Source organism: Dipodomys merriami, unplaced genomic scaffold (assembly GCF_024711535.1).
Source record: "Dipodomys merriami isolate MVZ:Mamm:240054 unplaced genomic scaffold, mDipMer1.0.p SCAF_4, whole genome shotgun sequence".
Classification (NCBI taxonomy): Eukaryota; Metazoa; Chordata; class Mammalia; order Rodentia; family Heteromyidae; genus Dipodomys; species Dipodomys merriami.
The window spans coordinates 3,270,236-3,291,489 of NW_027205603.1; the positions used below are offsets into that span (position 1 = coordinate 3,270,236).

General features: G+C 37.6%; 1 protein-coding gene across 1 annotated transcript in view; it reads right to left on the reverse strand.

Moving 5' to 3' along the window:
- Positions 1–21,254, reverse strand: part of Usp6nl (USP6 N-terminal like) — a 118,432-nt gene that overhangs the window by 41,406 nt on the left and 55,772 nt on the right. The window contains exons 5-6 of the mRNA XM_069990348.1: positions 16,560–16,599; positions 4,127–4,207 (exon numbers count right to left, since the gene is read on the reverse strand). Coding sequence (XP_069846449.1) covers positions 4,127–4,207; positions 16,560–16,599 — 121 coding nt within the window. The remainder of the gene's footprint in view (positions 1–4,126; positions 4,208–16,559; positions 16,600–21,254) is intronic.

Below are 21,254 nucleotides of genomic sequence, written 5' to 3' on the forward strand. Positions count from 1 at the left end.
GCAAGGCAGAGATCAAGAGTATCACAGTTCAAGACCAGCACAGGCAAAAAGTTAGCATTAAATTACACTTATTGATTTTCAAATATAGTCAGCCCCCCATACTGAAGGGTTCTAGACTTGTGGATTGTCTAAATGTCTATAGTATAAGTGATACAATCACATATAAAAATATGGGTTTTTTTGGTACACATTTTCCTTGCCATTATTCTTTACACAACAGAGTAAAACAATCATTCACACAAAATTTACACTTAGTCTAGAAATGATTTAAAGTATATAAGAAAATATATGTAGACTATATAAAATACTTTGCAATTTTATCTAAAGAACTTAAACATCCATGGAATTCGATACCCTTGGTGGAAGTCCTGGAGCCAGTCCTCTAGATACTACAGGATGGTAACTGTACTTATACAGTTAGTACCATGACTGGCTTATAATGGCTACATATCTTTCCTCATAAATTTTCAACTATCACAGAAATTTTGTAAAACAAGGTAACAGTTATCAAGGTACAACAGTTATGATGAAATCTGCTTATTCTCCAAAGCAGCAGTCTAGTTTTTGTTGATAATCTTTCAGTTTATAAACTTCTACAATCTGGTTAGATAGGTACAGTAAAAGTATTCTACCTTACATATAAGGAAACCAAAACACAGAGAAGTGACTGACCTAGATCAGAGTTTTGTCTTCTTAATTCTAATTCAGGTCTCTCCTCCAAACCACACAATTTATGGAAATTACAGTCTTATTAAAGTCACAGTAGAAAGTAAGAGCTAATTACCCCAACTCATCAGTGAGCAGCATTCATTCATTCTAAAATGAAATGGTAATAAATACTTGTTTTATGGCCAGTACTTATAGGCATTAGAGCTATAAACATGAACAAGTTCTGCAGAGATCACAGTGTGTTGGAAAAATATACAAGGAAATAATTACAGCTAAACAGATAATCTATATAGTCAAACGCTATCAAAACTGACCATGGAATGCTGGTGGGAGAGTATGGTAGAGACTGGCTCTCTGGGAGGAGACCGGAAGAGTAACCACCACACTGTCCTCTGCAGGAGACATTTTCAGGGCTGCCTGGCCCAATTCACATCACTTGGGCTGCCAACTTAAAGCTCTTCAGCCCAGCAAGTCAGGCTCAATTTTGTGGGAATTTCAAAATTGCAAGTTTACATCATGAAACAAAAGTTTTTTTTTTAAGTTATTTTATGTGCATTTTGTGCCCCTATTGCCTCTTCCTGTCTTTATCTTCAGACCTGCCGCTTGAGCTCCTCTATAGCCCAAATAACACTTGTCTCCTAAATCTGAATCTGAAACATTTTAAACTACTACAAGCCTGAGTTTTTACTGACAGACGCCAAAAGGAAATGCTAGCACACAAGATGAAAAAAAAAAAAAAATCAGCCTTTAACTATTGGGGATAAGAATCTCATGGACTTTCCTGCCCAGAACTTTCCTGCCCCAGCTGGCTTTGGACTTTGATCCTCAGATCTCAGCCTCCTGAGTAGCTAGGATTACAAGCATGAGTCACTGATGCCTGGCTTTAACCCTGTTTTAATTTAAAAAAAAAAAAAAATCCCTGCTAAAATTTAAAAGAAAAAAAAAAGATTCAAAAATTCCAGACTCTCCAAGAATTCCAGACTCTCTTGCTTGTTACTAACAAGCTATATGACACCTGAGAAATTTATTTTGAAATGATATAATTCCATTTTGAGGGCAGTAAAATAAAATGTTGGCTACTATAGTCTTAATGGTCCATTCAGTTATTTGTCTAACAACAACTGAGAAAATCCATATGTATTGCAGTAGGAGTATGATACAATGGTATCATGACCCATTAAGTCAGAGTGGTTTTAATAGAAAAAAAAACTTCATGTGATAAGACTATATTTAAAAAACAATATGATTCCATGGGAAGACAATCACTGTGAGGACAGACAGGCAACACAGCCCTAATAGAGATGTTTTCATTTATGTTTCAGTTCTAAAAAATTCAAATACTCTCTATAGGGCTATATTTTTCTTTTATGATATTTGTAGGACTCCTCTATATTATTACAGAAATCTGTGATGAGAAAACACACCTCCTCTTTGAAAATGAAAAACCTTTGTTACTTTTTCACTGCAATGCAGTTTAAAAGCAGGTATGAATTGAACACAGTAATTCTTTTAGAAGGTACATTCTGTTTCATACTAAATTGGACCATATATATCATCAAATGATTCTAGCATTATAGTTATGGGAGAGTGCTTTAAAATTATACATCAAAGAAATAGTTCTGTTAGTCTCTCTTAATGGGAACTGCATTAGCCAGAGTTGCTGTCAAAGTAATAGTCTCATAGAACTGCTCATTTTTTCAGAGATTTACAGACTCCAATGGTTACATATTCACTGGCAAAGCATATAAACTTGCATGGTTCTACAAATATTTTATTAAAGTGAATGTGAGACTAACATATAGCCACACTGCATCAAAATTCATCCTGTAATTATCACTTGAGCAATCTTTTCACAAAGGCGTAAGATAAAGCAGTTGTCAACACTAGGTCTATGAGAGACAGTATACTACTAAACAAGAGCCTATCACTGCACCTAAGTTTCCACTTTGAACTAACTGGCCTTTCTTAAAAACATGTAGAGTTCTAAACTCAATTCTAAAATACAAAACTGACAACCCCAAGTGAACTCACTTTTCTCTAAAATAATAAAAGTCTAACCTTAAAATAATGATATTCTCAGGATGCTCAAAAAGAAAAATGACCAGTGAAGAAACTGTCAGTGTCCCCACTATTTTCACACTATGACTACAGTGTTATTTCCTACTTTCATTGTTCTGACTTTTCCACTGAAGGCAGGAGAGCAGTGATAACAGAACTACTGTACCTGGACACAAATAAAGGCAGCAAAGTACTCTACTAGTAATCACTGCTTTTCCGCTCACAGCTTAAAACAGGTCATTTAGCCACTTAACAAGTCCTGGACACAACAGTAAAATGCAAGAACTTGATTAAATCTCAGCTCTTGAATACATGTTTTACTAATGTACTGAATAACAAAATGGGAAGGACATGTGGAGTTTCTGCGTCGTACTTACATATGATGGGTACCTCAGGAAAAAGCATTCAGGTAATGGAGCAACAATTTGAACCAACTGATTTTTCTTTCTTTTGTTACCAACACCCCCCCAACCTCCCACCACCCCGGCAAAAGTACTGAGGTGTGAACTCAGGGACTCAGAGTTGTTCAGCTTGCTTGCTTGCTCAGCTGGCACTCTACCACTTAAGCCACCCCTCCAGCCTCCCACAACACTATTTTTTTACTCATAAAAACTAACTAGCCACATCTGTATGGCTGTTCAGATGTCCAGCAGTATTTGACAAACATTTTCTCACAATGACAGAGGTGAGACTGTCACTTGAAGGACATTGACATAGCATTTGCTGCAACTGCTAACACAGTATTTTACCTTTCAGTAGAAAATTAGAACTGTGGAAAACTTCTACCTCCAAGAACTTGACTGTATCTCATTATTTCAAGCTTTCTCTGGTGAGACTAAGGTAGTGACCTTAACAGATGTATGGTGGATTTTATTTAACTGGTTTAAAATTTGGCACAAACTCTACTCAGGGCGAGAAGACTTAAGAGGAGATTTTAAACAAGAAGCTTCTGGAAGAGGAGATTGCTCCTGGTTGCAAGGAAAGTGTTCAGAGGCCAGCTGCTTTCTGAGCAGTGTGACACATGGATATGAAGCCTAGAGCTGCTGCCATGATTGAGATCCCTAAGGGAAGCCAATTTCTAGATGAAGCTGACACTGCAGAAGGCAGAGAGTAGGAGGAAGAAACTAAGTTACAGCACTGAGGAGCTGAATTAAATCCTTCTTACAAGCCAGGCTGCCTCTGGACCACAAAGCCAAGCCTCTGAAAGGCTGAAATCAATCTGAGTTGGGTATTCTATTATTTATAGCACAAGCCTCCGAAGATAAAGAATACCTTCTGATTAATGAAAGTTTCAAAAATAATATGAATGTAACACTTTTACAATTGAAGAAAAACTGTTACTCTGAAAATATACAGTGGATGTATAGTTTCATATGGAAATCATATTATTTTAACTTACCTTTTCAGTGTTCTTGTATTTTTCCCATCCCTTTAACATTTTCAGCCATTTGGTAGTTCTTTCGATTTCCAAATGTTTTTGCTAAAATTAAAATTGAAATATATGTTTTTATTATTTGTTTGAAGCTTATTTATAAAACTACAAAAATAAAATGCTGTTAAAGCTGTGCTATCTTATTTTTAAAATTGAATGTTAGTTATATAAATATAGAATTCTACATTAAGAATTATAAATCAGACACTGGTGTCTCATGCTTATAATGCAGCTACACAGAAGACTGAGATCTAAGGATCACAGCTCAAAACCAGCCCCAGCAGAAAAAGTCCATGAGACTTTTATCTCCCATTAGCCATCAAAAAGCTACAAGTGGACATGTGTTTTAAGTGGTAGAACACTAGTTTTGAGCAAAAAAAGCCAAGGGAAAGCAAGAATCCCTGAGATTGAGCCCCAGTATGGACACGTGGTCAGGGAGGGACACACACACATACACACACACACACAGACACACACACAGACACACAGACACACACACACACACACACACACAGTATAGAGAATACATCATTTAAGTAAAATTATATACATACGGATGGATAGTTTATTCTTGATAATTTAAGGTAAATCACCCAAAACCTTGTGTGTAATTTTTTTGTGTGTGTAATGACAGTCCTAGGACTTGGACTCAGTGCTTAGATACAGTCCTTGAGCTTTTTTTTAAAAAAATTATATATATATATATATATATATATATATATATGTTTATTGTAACGATACTATACAGAGAGGTTACAGTTGCATGAGTAGGGTAATGAGTACATTTCCAATCAAGCATTGTTACTTCCTCCTTCGATTTTCCCCCACCATCACTTCCCTCCCTCCCTACCTCCCTACCTTCTCCCTCACCCCCCCCTCCATTGTAAAGTTCATTTTCAACATAGTGTCCTTGTATATTTCATCATTACAATGGGTCAACCTGCATCCCCATTTAAGTATTCCACTATACCCCTTCTCCTCCCCTAATTACAAAAATGTATATACAAGATGCAGAATGCCAGAATCAAATACAGTGAAAACAGGGGTTATACCGTGGGGGGAAGAACTTAGAAAAGAAACAAAAGAATCACATAGTGCATTATAAGTACATTAAAAACAACAGCAAGAAAGAAAAAATCCCTTGTGTCCCTGTCTTGGGGAACATTTTGGTTAACATCATCTCATTGTCCCTGAGCTTTTTTTGCTCAAGGCTAGCAGTCTACCATTTGAACTATAGCTCCACTTCTGACTTTTTGGAAGTTTATTGGAAATAAAAGTCTCATGGACAGGCTGGGAAGGTGGCTCAGTGGTACAGTGCTTGCCTTGCGTGCATGAGGCCCTGGGTTCGATTTCTCAGCACCACATAAGCTGGAAGTAGAGCTGTGGCTCAACTACTAGGGTGCTAGCCTTAAGATGAAGAGCTGAGGGACAGCGTCTAGGGCCAGAGTGCAGGCCCCACGACCAAAAAAAAAATAAAAAATAAAAAATAAATTCTCATGGACTTTTCTGCCTGAGCTGACTTCAAACTATGATCCTCAGCTCTCCACTTTCTGAGTAACTAGGCATGAGCCACTAGTCCCCAGGTACATATGTGTGGGTATATACATATAGGTATGTGACTTATATAGAGATTAATATAGATATACATTAAAAAGAATATCTTAAATATCTTCATGCTGAGCACTGGTAGCTCATACTTGTAATCCTGCTATTTGAGAGGCAGAGATAGAGAAGATGGCATTTCAAGGCAAAATTTCCATTCTACCAATGTGGTGGATCATGCTTGTCATCTCACCTAGAGGGGACCGAGATTAGACTGGTTCCAAGCTAGTCTGGTCAAAAAAGTTTGTGAGGCCCCATCTCAACAGAAAAACTGAATACAGTGGCACACACCTGCCATCCCAGCTACAGAAGAAAGTATAAATAGGAGGATTGAAGTCCAGTCCAGCCTGGGCAAAATCCAAGACTCGATATTTTAAAAACCACAGCAAAAAAACAGGTGTTACTCAATAGGAAGAGCACTTACTCAGCAAGTACAAAGCCTTATTTCAAATTCCAATACCATGGGGGATGGGGGGAGGGAGAAGAAGGGGGAATTGAAATATATTTTACAAAAAAACAAAAATTCAACTTCAAAATTTGAAATGTTTCCCTCATTTTCCTACATTCCCATATATTAATATTTTCACTGACAGAATTTTTGTTTTTTAAAGAAGAACTTTCATTTATTCATTCATTCCCTTGTGGTATGCATAAGTAGCTAGAGAAAAAATATACAAAAATAAGCCCTCAAAACTCATATATGTATTTTTTCAAAATATTTGTAGTAAACTTGTTCAACCACTTAAAAAAATAAGTATGCTAATCTTAAACAGATTCTGCATGTGTCAGAAGAATTGAAATGAATGAAAAGATTTGGTACCGTGGCTCATGTGGTAGCAAGGCATACATAAGTAATAGTAAAAGCCTGATACTCTTCACTTCTTTGGTTTCCAGAAGCACATTATTTATTTATTTATTTATTTATTTATTTATTTATTTATTTATTTATTTATTTATGCTAAGTACACCTGGGAGTACAGTAAGTATATAAACTAAAAGCAGGGCTGGAAAGGAGGCTCAGTGGTAGAATGCTTGCCTTCCATGCATGAGGCCCTGGGTTTGATTCCTCAGCACCACATAAGCGAAAAAAAAAAAGCTGGAAGTGGTGTTGTGGCTATAGTGGTAGAGCGCTAGCCTTGAGCTGAAGAGCTGAGGGACAGCACCTAGGCCCAGAGTTCAGGCCCCACGACCGGACCCCCCCCCCAAAAAAAAGCAATGGATACCAGGTGCTGGGCACTAGTGGTTCATACCTATAAGCTAGCTGATACTCAGGAAGCTGAGATTTGAGGACTGAAGTTCAAAGTTAGCCCAGGGAGGAAAGTCCATAAGACTTACCTCCAATTGATCATCAAAAGGCCAGAAGGTTCAAGTGGCAGAATGCCAGCCTTGAGCAAAAAAGCTCACAGACAGTGTCTAGACCCTGAATTTGAGCCTGAGCATTGTACACAGTATGTATGTGTACACACACACACACACACACACACACACACACACACACACACACACACACACACACACACACACACACACACACACACACACACACACACACACACACACACACAATGGGAACAGAAGATTGCACAAAAAAAGAAACTATTCTGAGGATATATCTTTTTCTTTTTTTTCTTTTTGGTCAGTTGTGGGGCTTGAACTCTGGGCCTGGGTGCTATTCCTCAGCTCTTCAGCTCAAGGTGAGTGCTCTACCACTTGAGCCACAGCACCACTTACGGTTTTCTTGTGGTTAATTGGAGATAAGAGTCTCACAGACTCTTCTTGCCTGGACTGGCTTCAAACTGAGATCCTCAGATCTCAGCCTCCAAGTAGCTAGGATTATAGGTGTGAGCCACCAGCACCTGGCTGAGGTTATATCCTATACATGGGGACCCACGTAAGCATCCCCATAACCTTATGAGATAGATGTCTGCCCACCTGCAATTTGCAAGGCAAATGGTAAAGGTAGAGGGCTGGGCTCCAGGACCTGTACTTTTAACTACCACATCTTTGTCTCAGACTATCTTGTCTCCTGCCCTCATGCAGGCAATCACACTTATATTGGCAGATGACATACGCCCACCACCAATATTTTTAGATCTAAAAGAAGCATAAATCCCAAAGAAAATTCTGAATTTAGGAAAAGATTCTCACCAATGAGGACATTTTTATAAAATTTTATTTTTAGGTATATTCTTAAAATCCTTTTTTTTCATAAAAAGTTAAATTTATAATACAAGATGATCACTCATGAGGAAAGGATACTGTTGTAATCCCCATTTTTTTTCAAAACACTAAGCACAGTTTCATTACATTAGTGATACAATGATGAAGATGGTTTCAAAAATATGTTTAATTTTAAAACTCAGAAGGGCATTAAAATCTAATTAATGTTTCTGCTAAATATAACTGTAGAGAAGGCCAAGCTGTGAATAACTGAAATTGATCCATTCTGCCCTTTTTTTTTTTAATGCTGTTGTTGTTCTTCTATACTTCTTCAAAGTATAATCCCTCTTTCCACCTAGAGGAAAACTCCAAATAATTCAAGCCAACTCAAGAGTATAATAACCTATACTGTGCCAGGAACAACCCAGCAGTGATATAGTGGGTCTCTAGCTATCTTTCCTTTTTATGATTTAGAATTATCAAAGAATCACTTTAGGAAGTAGTCATTCTTTTAAGAAAAAGACATACTGGGCTGGGAAGGTGGCTCAGTGGTAGAGCGCTTGCCTTGCATGCATGAGGCCCTGGGTTCGATTCCTCAGCACCACATAAGCAAAAAGAAAAAAGCTGGAAGTGGCGCTGTAGCTCAAGTGGTAGAGCGCTAGCCTTGAGCTGAAGAGCTGAGGGACAGCGCCCAGGCCCAAAGTTCAGGCCCCACAACTAGACCCCCCCCCAAAAAAGAAAAAGACATACTATATTCTAATGTTTACCATATATTAGATATATTAAATATTATATATTTTTACATGGCAAGTATAAAACACATACACACGATTTTAAAAACCATAAAGAATGCTTTTCTTTTCACATACATAAAGTTATGCCTTGGGAAAACTTCCAGGCTGTTAGATTTAAAAATTTTTATATACCTATAGGTCAATTAAGCATAAATGTTAACTCCATAATGTTGTCAGTTCAACTACACTAGGTTTGAATGCACATGAAAAGTCTTCCTCTCCCTACCCATGAATCTATAATTCATGGCTAAGAAATACTTTCTATCAAACGTTAAAGCTAACTATTCTAACAACTACTTTGAAGTAAGTAGTAACTGAAAATGTATGTGGCAAACAATGCTAACTGAAGTGCCCAGAAAAATATGCTAAAGAACATCAATTTGCCAAAGGCACAGTAACACCAAGACAAAACTAGACATAAAAGGCATACTCAATCTCTACTGAAAAGTTCAATGGACAGTAAGCCAAAACAATTTCCCCAAATATGGCTGCTCCCTGACATGAATATATGAATTAACATATCTTTATGCACTACCAGCCTGGACTTGTTTTAAGTCTCCCTCTTATCTTAGTTCCTATCCCCAAACCATACTCTGCTGGTTCCAACCTCTGTCTCTCTGTCTCTTGTTTCCCTCCTGTCCTTTGCCTTCACTCAAACAATCATACTACCCCAATAAAAACAATAGCTCTCTACTGATCACCCCTGCTTTCAATGTAGTATCTATACTGTCCAACAGTTCACACATATCCCAGTCTAAAATCCTTCAGTGGCTACTTTATCCACAAAAAGCTCAAACCTCCTAACAGCATATATGATGACCCTTCACAATACTGTCCCCTCCCCCCAACTAACTTTCCAGTTTTACTTGCTAACACTTCTATGACCTGAGCATCCTAAACTATTTGTCATTTCTAACATACAATGTATTGTCATACTTAGACCAAGTTTTCATATTTATTTACCTAATCTAATGCTTTTTTTCACCATAATTTGGCAAAATTCCATGCATCATCTCAAGATTTAGGTAAAATATCCAATGTCTGGAACTCTCCCAAAATGCCTCCATGTTCCAAGAAAACAAAAATCAACTGCTCTCTAGACATTTAATGCTACAGACCTATATTCCAGCTGGCTTGGATTCAAACCTGACTCTGTCCCTTCCTGGCTGTTTCATCTGTGGCAAATTATTTCATGCTTTTATACCTTAGTTGTATCATCTACAAAGTAAGAATTATGCTTATTGTGACAGCACCCAATACTTGTGTTCTAGCAGCTTAGTGACCAAATGACATTTTTTTTGTTGTTTTTTAGTTTTGCCAGTCCTGGGGCTTAAACTCAGGGCCTGGGCACTGTCCCTGAGCTTCTTTTGCTCAAGGCTAGCACTCTACCATTTGAGCAGCAGCACCACTTCTGGCTTTTTTCTGTTTATGTGGTACTGAAGAATTGAACCCAGGGCTTCAACCCAGGCAAGCACTCTCCCACTAGGCCACATTCCCAGCCCCCTACATTATTATTATTAAGGAACAAGCTCCTTAACCACAGGAACTGTATTATATACCTATCTTTAAATATCCTCACTTAAAACAGAAGTTTTTACATAAGAAAATTTAAATAAACATTTAAAAATTAAACACGGCTTTCATAAGGAAAGACAACTAAATAGCACTATGAGGTAACTGATAGCATTCTGTGGTCCCAAAGTGAAGGAATAGGAAGGAGAATGAATATGAATACAACAAAATCAGAATGGTTGGTCAAAATCAGCAGTTTGGTCAAAGTAATACAGAAATAGCCAAAAAACTAAGTTTACTCTTATCTCTTCTGTAGTATAATACCAGAAATGGTATCATATCTTCTTGTAGGCAAGTTGCCCAACTGCAGAATGACTAATGCTAGAAGCTTACATAAAATGGACTGGCTGGGTGCTGGTAGCTACTTGGGAAGCTGAGATCTAAGGACTGCAGTTCAAAGCCAGCCCAGGCAAGAAAGCCTGTGACTCTTATTTCCAGTTAACCATCAAAAAGCCAAAAGTGAAACTGTGGCTCAAAAAAAAGTTCAGAGACAGTACCTACGACCTGAGTTCAAGTTCTAGGTTTGACTGACACAAAAACAAACAAACAAAAATCCTTTCTTTCGATTTCACATAAAAACATGTTACTTCTCTATTTTGAAATATTCCAAGCCTACAGAAAACCTGAAAGAATCGCATACTACACTTATGAGGGTTTTATTAAGATCTAAACTTTTGCCAGATTTCACTTAATTTTGTTATTCAAGGAAGTTCTTAATGTGGCTAATCCATGAAAATATCACAGAAATTTAAAATTGGGTCATTATTATCTCATAAACAGTTCATACATCAGTTTCCTTACTTGTTCCTCAGTTTTAAGGGGAAAGTACTATGTTTTGAAGTCATAAGACAGAGTCTAGGCAAGTGGTTTATACCCAAGAAGTATCTCTAGATCACCAAAGGTCTTTCCAGTTAATCTTTTTCTTTTCTTTTCCTATTTTTTGGTAGAGGACATATTTGGGATTCAACTATGTATGGCATTCACTAGAATATCTTAACATTGTGATGCCAATCTGGACAACTATCAATTATGTTATAGTCTGATCACTCAGCTAACATGATATGTTCTCAACTTCTTCATTAACTAACAGAGAAATTCTCTTTTGTGACTAATAATACTACAGAAGAGTGTAAACATCCTATGTCTAAAACCCCGCAATGGTCCCATCCTCCACTGATAATTCCTACTTAAGTCAATGACAGCATTGATGACGATAAAACAGTGGTTCCCCTCATAAATTGTATCATTCCTTCTGGATTAATAACTGACATTATCTTTTGACATTAAAAAGGCTTTCTTTCTAGTCACTCTTCCCATTATTTACTATTCTCTAAAGAATTATAACCATCTACCTTTTAATTTTCCCAAATTTGGACAGCTTATCTGACTGTAGATTTCTTCCCAAATGAGTCCTTTTGATATGCCTGTTAGGGTTTTTGTTTTGTTTTGCGACTTTGTTTTCTGGAACTGATTCTGGCTACCTTATGTTCTCTGCATCCCAGGTATAGTATGAGCCATCAGAAACCTTAGTTCCTTTTGACGGGGTATGGGATGATATTTAACAAACAAGATCTAGGTCATAAATATACTCAATATGCACATTTTCAGACCATACAGGATAACCAAACATGAAAGAAAATCCTATTCCTCAAAATGTCAGAACCACATATATTTGCTGAGCTCTTAATGATCATCTGCATTCCCTTTGTTGTCTCTCCATTAATTCTACTGGCTAAGAAAATGGCATGTTGTTGTATACTTTTCTTCTCAGGAGCTATTTTTGGGGAAGAACTAAACTTTTCATTTAAAGTTCAAAATATGAGAACATATTATCTTAAACTAAAATCAAATTCAAAACAGAATTGACTTCATTTATTAGGCAAAGTATATTTTAAGGATTAAAAATAGAATCATAACCTTTGCTATCTCTTACCTCCTAGTAATTTAAAACATTTTTAACTTTGTGCAGGACCAGCTTAACAGTAAATATTCAATAATTGTTTCACTCATTACCCACACAAATCCCTATCGTTATTCACATGACTAAGAATTCAAACAGTCAAAGTTAAACCTTTACACAACAGAATACATAGGTGTATATTAACTAGCCTTTTCTTCCAGAATAAGAAATTCAAGTCTTCAAATGCTTTATGGCTCCTCTATTTGAATAATAGACTAATATTAGCCCTTAAAACCCTTGTAATTGAGCTGGGCGCTGGTGGCTCACGCCTGTAATCCAAGCTACTCAGGAGGCTGAGATCTGAGGATCGTGGTTCAAAGCCAGCCCGGGCAGGAGAGACCGTGAGACTCTTTCCAATAAACCACCAGAAAACCGGAAGTGGCGCTGTAGCTCAAGTGGTAGAGCGCTCGCCTTGAGCTGAAGAGCTGAGGGACAGTGCCCAGGCCCAGAGTTCAAGTCCCACAACCGACAAAAAAAAAAAAAAAAACCCTTGTAATTTCCTGGGTTATAGGAGTGTCAATTATTCTAATAAGGTGACTATGTGTAAGCTCCTGGACCAGCTTCACACGCTATCTTATTAAAAAGGTAAAGGGGACAGAGTCAGTTTAATAACCAGTCATGCCTATATCATAAAGCCTCCAGCCAGGTGCTGGTGGCTCACGCCTGTAATCCTAGCTACTCAGGAGGCTGAGATCTGAGGATCTCGGTTCAAAGCCAGCCTGGGCAGGAAAGTCCGTGAGACTCTTATTTCCAATAAACCACTAGAAAACCAGAAGTGGCGTTGTGGCTCAAGCGGTAGTGCACGCTCCTTGAGCTGAAGAGCGCAGGGACAGCGCCCAAGCCCCATGACCAACCAAAAAACCAAAAAACAAAACAAAACCAAATGCCTCCATTAAATTCTCTCCATTACAGGTTTGGAAATCTTTCAGACTGACAACATAGAGGGTTACTGTACCCAAGGAAGACAGGGACGCTCTCCAACTCCCCTGTGACCTGTCCTATGAATCTCAAATTTGGATGTCCCTGAGCTGTTCCTTTTAGGTTTGAAGCTAATAATCAAATATAAGGAAGGGGTCATGAAAGCCTCCAACTTACAGCACAGGTGACAACCTGGAGCTGTTGATTAGTGTTTTATGTTGAGAGTAGTCTTGTGCCACTGAGCTTTTAATACATGAGATCTGTACTGGATGGTGTCAGAATTGCTTGCAATCAATGTCCACTGAGGAACTACTTGGTAATATTGGGGAAAACCCCAACACCTCATGGTAACCAGAAGTGTTCCACCATATGTGAAGTGTGAAAATAGTAAAAAGCTAGATCTTCCCCATCTCTTACAATGTGTCTGCTCTTCCATGCAATTAGGATGTGAGTGAAGATGAAGCTGACAGTCACCCATGCCTATATCTCACCAGCAGAGGGCAGGAGAGGACAAGTGCAGGAAGGAACAGTATGGATCAAGTATTTTGAATAAGATTACAAACCATGTAAAATTAAAGTATAATTTAAAAAGAAGTAGGTCTAATACTCTAAGTAGTACATAAGATATTGTACTACATGAAGGGCTGAATTTATGAAAATTTGTAATTTTATATAAACTTTTCTCTTTATTAAAAACACCAGTAAGCTCAAAAAAGCAATATTAATATTTTTCTCTCCAGAGTAAATATAATGAGTATACGTATTTATTCGCTTATCAAGTGCTTGTCTGGGGGAACCCAAAACACTTTGCCAACATTACATTAATCCTCTTAGGAGGGAGGATTACGATCCCTACTTTAGAGAATTGCTAGAATACAAGCCATGCTCACTTGATTATACATTAGTACACCAGTTTCCTAATAGCAAAAAGTGCATGCTTCAAGGGTATGCTTTATAAAGACTACAGACTTCAACAAAGCTATCAATTCCATTGATTTAATTCTGTTAAAAGGTATTTATATATGTATAAATTTTATTAGTTTCCTACAAACAGCTTGGCTACTTTAACAATCAACCACTTTAAAAAAATACATGAACTTAAATAGAAAAACTGGGATTAATCTGAAAACTAGTTTTTAGCCTTCAGATGGGGTTTACATGACTCAAAGAAGTCAACTCTATTTTGCAAGAATGTTTTTAAATGAGTCAATTATATTGTTTTGTTTTATTTTGTTTTGTTTTGTTTTTTTGTCGGTCATGGGGCCTGAACTCTGGGTGTGGGCGCTGTCCCTCAGCTCTTCAGCCCAAGGCGAGCGCTCTACCACTTGAGCCACAGCACCATTTCCGGCTTTTTCTGCTTATGTGGTGCTGAGGAATCAAGCCCTGGGCCTCATGCATGCAAGGCAAGCACTCTACCACTGAGCCAACTTCCCAGCCCTATATTAAATTCTTTAAACAATCAACTCATTCTAAGCCTAACTGCACTGTGTAAGAGATCTTTTATTGGATAGGTAAGTCTTAGAAACCAAAAATTGAAGAAAAACAGCTGCTTTCAAGCATGTATGCTCCACTAACAAGAATATGTTTTTCTCAGTCCTAGAATTCTGTGCAGCATCTAGTCTACTGCAGGTCACACTACTGTGTCAATAACACAACTATTAAAAGAAAGAAATTGGTCCACAGGGATCTGTAAAATCGCAAGTTTATCTACATCTCTTTTAAAATAGGTTTTCATTGTCTTTAAGTAGCTGTGCAAAGAAGTTGCCACTTAACAAGGCAGTTTATGAATACAAAGCATCTTGATCAATGTCACCCCTTTCAACATTCTCCGACATCCCTCTCAACCATACACCTTCCTTCAATTTTATATTTTGTATTTCATAATTTTGTAGCATTTGCTTTGACTTTTGTGACTGTATTCGCCTCCCTCTTCCTCTCTTCATTCCACTACTTCCCTTTCTTTGGCCCCACACTCTTGGGAATACCTTGCTTTCAGGAGTTTATTTTGTTGGATGGTTGGTTAGCCTTTCTAAGGAATTATACTATTTGAGTTCTCCCCTGAATCTACCCTACTCAGTCAATACATTTGTGTACACTTGTATATCATCCAAAACTGTTTGTATGTATTTATAAATTAATTCTAGCTTCTTCATATGAGAGAAAACATGCATCCTTTTTCTTTCTGGACCTGACTTCATTTAACATGATTTTTTTCCAGGTCCTTCCATTTCTTTACAAGATGATGCAGTATTCTTTCTAATCTTAAAAGTTTTCCTACAGTTCTGGTTTTCAGAATATTCTGATCTTAAAACATTTTTTAAAAAAGATTTTTCAAATTCTGAAAAATATTCTTCAAATTCCAATTTCAGCTGCCCTGCCTGAAATTTAGCCCCTAGCTCATAGGATACACACAAGCAGAAAATTATCCCAGCTGACATCTCACTTTCACTATATAGACTTTTGGCCAGGAAAGGGGAGGAGGAAGAAAAGAGGAAAAGGGAGGTGGAAAGAGAAGGAGGGGAAAGGGGGGGAGGGGGTGTTGCTGTTTGTGTGCCCCCCTCCCCACTCTTCATCCTGGGGCTTGATGTCAGGGCCTGGATGCTGTGCCTGAGCCTCTTTGTGCTCTACCACTTGAGCCACAGGGCCACTTTCAGCTATTTTGAGTAGTTTGTTGGTGATAATTCTCATGGGGACTTTTCTGCCTGGGCTAGCTTTGAACCATGATCCTCAGATCTCAGCTTCCTGAGTAGCTAGGATTTACAAGTGTGAGTCACCAGTGCCCGGCTTGGGAGAGAGGTTTTGAGCAACTGTACTGCTTCAACCCCTACTTCTCATGCACATCCAGTGCAGCTCCCTGCTGAGTGGAGTCAGGAGAAATTGCTTTTGGGTTTTTTGTTGTTGTTTTAAGCTGGCAGGTTTACCATGTCACTTAAAATTCTGAGACAGTTAGTTATCTGACTATAGAAAATGTTCTATTTTGTCCTTAGTGGGAACTTTATGTTTTAAAGGACTACTAGTCATTAAAATGCTGCCTTTTTGGCCAGAGGGAACATGAAAATTACTTGTGATGCTTTTTGAAATTTGTCTGTCCAGGCTCCTGCCACAGAGACTAGTTTCAGTGACAGGTAGGGGTCTGCTGAGATTGGGGCTATCATTCCAAAATGCAACTCTTACTTTCAACCATCTCTTAGAATCTCATAAACCCTCCTAGAATTATTTCACCATTAGTTTAATTACTTTCTTAGAAGTCATATAATTAAGGTCAAATTTTAACAAACACTGTGCCTGTACTTGCCTATTATATCGCACTCAACAATCACAAAAGGGGTAGATCTTACTCCTCTGGTAAAGATAATCCAACTGTTGTGCCAAATAAATGAAGAAGTGAACTTACCCGTTCCATAGCTGCATTATGATATGGAAGCTCCTCCTCACTGCAGAGAATAATAATACATGTGAGATCACTGAAGCAGATTGTAAAAATATATACCTATCCATGTATATGTTGTAGAGTGTCATCATAAGAGCATCCTAAGAGTTGCATAAGCTTCCTAGCTACTCAGGAAGCAGATTTCTTGAGGACTCATTGGTACCAAGCCAGGTCAGGGAAAGAAGTCAGCAAGATTCCATCTCCAAATAATGAGCAAAATGCCACAATGGAGGTGAGAGCTCAATTGGTAAATTGCTTACTGATACAAAAATAAGTAAACTTTTTTCTAGATTTAGATTCCACTTGTAATCAAAACAGATAATCTTGAAAAACTTTATTCTAACACTCATATATTTACATAGTCATGGTAAACTACAATCTGTTAAATTCTATAAATATAGAAATTCTGATAAGTAGTTAAACATCTGATGCTTGGTACTAATTTTTATCATCCCTATTTTTGGTACAATTTCCTCTTGATTCTCCTATTAATAACTTGTGATCTAAAATATAATTTATTATCATCCAAATACCAGGCATTCTTAGTTGAACAGAATGAAATGGCTATTTTTGATCAACATGTTTAAAGTTTTCCAACTTCTTAAGCAGCTTGATTTTTTTTTTCTATTCTGCAGCTGTAGGTCCAACATAGGCACACAAACTGGGGTTGATGCCCCACTGCTGGGAGCGAAACAAAGACACTGCAATTCCAGCATCAAGCCAGGCTGGGTTGGCCACAGCTTTAATATATATTGTCAAATCTGTTAGTCCCATACTATAGTTGTTAATAACTGTCACTCCTTCTTTATATATTAAAGCAAAGTAGTTTAAGTTTCTAGAAGTGTGACTAGACATGAGCTTAGTAGCTTTCACATAAATCTACAAGCTTATTATCTTTTTTTCACAATTTCAGTGTAGATGAGGAACTTAAAATCCAATGTTATTGCAGAGCCAAAAACAAATATACAAATAACTAGCATAAGAGAAATAAATGCTCTTTTGATCAAAGTGTGACAGAGAGTACTATCTAAAGGACTATATCAAGTTATTTTGTTTTGTAGTGAAGATAATTTTCCACAGTGACAGGCAATAAAAGCCACCAGCAACAATCTCTGGAGAAGGTGTTTTACTAAAATTAAGCATTGTAACAAAAGAGCAATGACTTTAGAGAAAGTTAATAAAGTTTTATATTACACTAAAATGCATTTCCATGTCTCAATATTTTCATTTGTACTACCTGCTTTAGGAATGTGTCATGGAGTAATAATTTTTTTTTTTTACTATGATAGTTTGAGAATTGGTACCAAAGGAAATGGTAAGGCTTAGCTATCTTAGTATGGATATATATTTCAATAGAAGTAATCATTTCAAACTGTATCCTCTTTAGATTCCACCCTTGCCCTCCCGCCTCCACTGTCTAATAAAAAAATGTAAGAAGCCGCCCTTTTTGGCTTTAAAAAGGGCTGCTCTCTGTTAATAAATGAGTTTTCTACCTGCTTGGGAAAAAAAGAAAAAGAAAAAATGTAAGAAGGCAGGAACAGGCAGTGTATTACAGTATTCAGAATTTGGACTCTTCAACGAGTTCAAGGTCCACACTCAGATCTTACACTCACTATCAAATAACTTGGGGATGTTACTTGACCTCTTTGTGTTTCAGCATCTAAAAACAGAAAGAGACAGACAGACAGACACAGAGACAGAGAGAAACAGAAACAGAGAGAGACAGAGAAAGAGAAAGAGAAAGAGAAAAAGAAAAAGAAAGAGAAAGATAGAATGCATAAACACTGCCCCAAATAATTTTTTGAGATGAATAAGTGAACTAATTATGTAAAGATATAAAGGGCTTAGGACAGTGTCTGACACACAGTTACTGACTTTTCCCCACTACACCTAGCAGACACTGAGAGCAAAAAACAAATATGAATTATCTGACTGCAATGCTTGGATTGCCAGATACATCTAAGAGCTTGGGCCAGACTTTTGTATCTAAGGCCCAGCTCATGTTGTTTCAAGCAGCAAGAAAATGTAGGTAATTAACAGATTCTGTTGGACTGCACAAATTTTTCACATGTCCTTGATGCTAGCTACACTGGATCATTATGTCATAAAAACACAATCATAGTGATTCAGTCCCATTAGAAAAACTTGGGAAAGACAAAGTAAATTCAGTAGCATCCCAATGTCTAAAAAACAATCTAATATTGGACTCAGTGATGATTTTTTTTTTGGGGGGGGAGCGGTCTTGGGGCTTGAACTATGGGCCTGGGCACTGCCCCTCAGCTCTTCAGCTCAGGGTGAGCATTCTACCACTTGAGCCACTTCTGGTTTTCTTGTGGTTAATTGGAGATAAGAGTCTCACTAGACTTTCCTGCCCGGGCTGGCTTTGAACCGCAATCCTCAGATCTCAGCCTCCTGAGTAGCTAGGATTACAAGTATGAGCCACCGGCGCCTGGTTTCAGTGATTTTTTAAAAAAGAAATTCCTGGCTGATTAAAATAGGCAGACAATTTTGAGACCTGCTCATTTGAACAGTATAATGTTCAAACTGTCCTTCAAAACTTCATTTACATATTGTATACATGAACCCACACAAACAAACTGTCCTTCAAAACTTCATTTACATATTGTATACATGAACCCACACAAATGTACCAATGATCTCCTGTTACATTTGTAGTCATCTGATTTTTTTACATTTGGGAATGGGCCAAATAGCAAAAGAAATTCCAAGTAATAAGAATACTGCTGAAGGTATCATAATATTAAGACTTCAAATTATACTACAGAGCCACAGTAACAAAAACATCATGGTGCTAGTATAAAATAAGCCCAAAGGCCAATGGAAGAATATAGGAGAGCTACAAATACAACTACACACAGCCAACTCATTTTCAACAAAGGAGCCAAAAACAATGAAGAAAAAGACAGCCTTTTCAACAAACAGTGATGGGAAAACTGGGTATCTACCTCTAAGAGTCTGAAACTAGATCTCTACCACTCAACCTGTACAAAAATCAATTCCAGCTGTATCCAAGAGCTGAAAACAAGATCTGAAACTTTAAATCTACTACAGGAAAATGTAAGAAAAACTCTGGAAGATACAAGTCCAGGTAAACTTTTCCAGAATAGAACTCCAGATAGCCAGAGGAAGTGAGCAAGAATTGACTAATGGTATTATATCAGATTAAAGACTTTTTGCACAACAAGAGAAACAATCACCAGAAGTATGAGATAACCTACAGAATGGGGAAAAAATTCTCACTAGCTACTCAACATATAAAAGATTAATATCTACAAAATACAGAGAACCAAAAAAATTAAGCAGTAAGAGAACAAATAATTCTATCAACAATTGGACAAAATGAGCCATACAAGAAATACAAATGACTAATTGGCACATGTGCAATCTACTTAGCCACAACAAAGATGTAAATCGAAACCATACTAAGATTCCCTCTCACACCAGTCAGAGTGGCCACCATCAAGAAAACAAACAACAACAGAGACTGGAGACGAGATGGGGAACTGGGATTCCTTGTGCTGTTGGGAATGTAAACTAGTGTCGTCTCAATAGAAATGAGTATGGAGGTGTTCAAAAAACTAACTGTAGACCTTCCTTATGACTCCACATACCACTACCAGAATGTATCCAAAGGAGAATAAATAATATACTAGAAAGACATCTGTACATTCATGTTTATTAAAACACTGCTCATAAGCCAAATGATAGAATCAACCAAGGTGCCCAATAACAGATGAATGGATAAAGAAGATTGTCTGTCTGTCTGTCTGTCTGTCTGTCTGTCTGTCTGTCTCTCTCTCTCTCTCTCTCTCTCTCTCTCTCACACACACACACACACACACACACACACACACACTCAGCTGAATATTACATATCCACAAAGAAAAATGAAGTCATGTCATTTGCAGGAAAATAGATACAACTAGGGAACGCCAAACTAAGCTCAAAAAATGAAATATCACATTCTCATTCATAGACTTTAGTAGGAAGGGAGACTAAATACTGTAAAAATAGATTACTTGAAACTATGACAGTAAAACAAAGAAATCTTCTGGGAAAGCTATTGGGGGGCAAGGAATGTGATAGAGGGGTTCTGATTGATTTGAACGTAATATAAACGTGAAGATGTAACAGAGAACACCCTCCCACATAACTAATATAAACTAATAAAAAATAGGTGGGGATCTAAGAAGAGTGTTTCCACCATAGTTAAATACTGCTGCTAATCTAATTCAGTTCAAAGTCTTCTCATTATAACTCTTCAGGAAAAATTTTAGATATATGATGCTATTATGAGGCACAATACTAACATCTTATGCAAATCTAGAACCTTACTTTTTTTTTTTTTTGGTCGGTAGTGGGGCTTGAACTCTGGGGTTGGGCGCTGTCCCTGTGCTATTCAGCTCAAGGAGAGCGCTCTACCACTTGAGCCACAGAGCCACTTCTGGTTTTCTAGTGGTTTATTGGAGATAAGAGTCTCACGGACTTTCCTGCCTGGGCTGGCTTTGAACCTCTATCCTCAGATCTCAGCCTCCTGAGTAGCTAGGATTACAGGTGTGAGCCACCAGCGCCCGGCTCACACTTGCATTTTATTTCTCCAAAGCGTCAATACTCTTAAAATATAGAAGACAGTGTGTT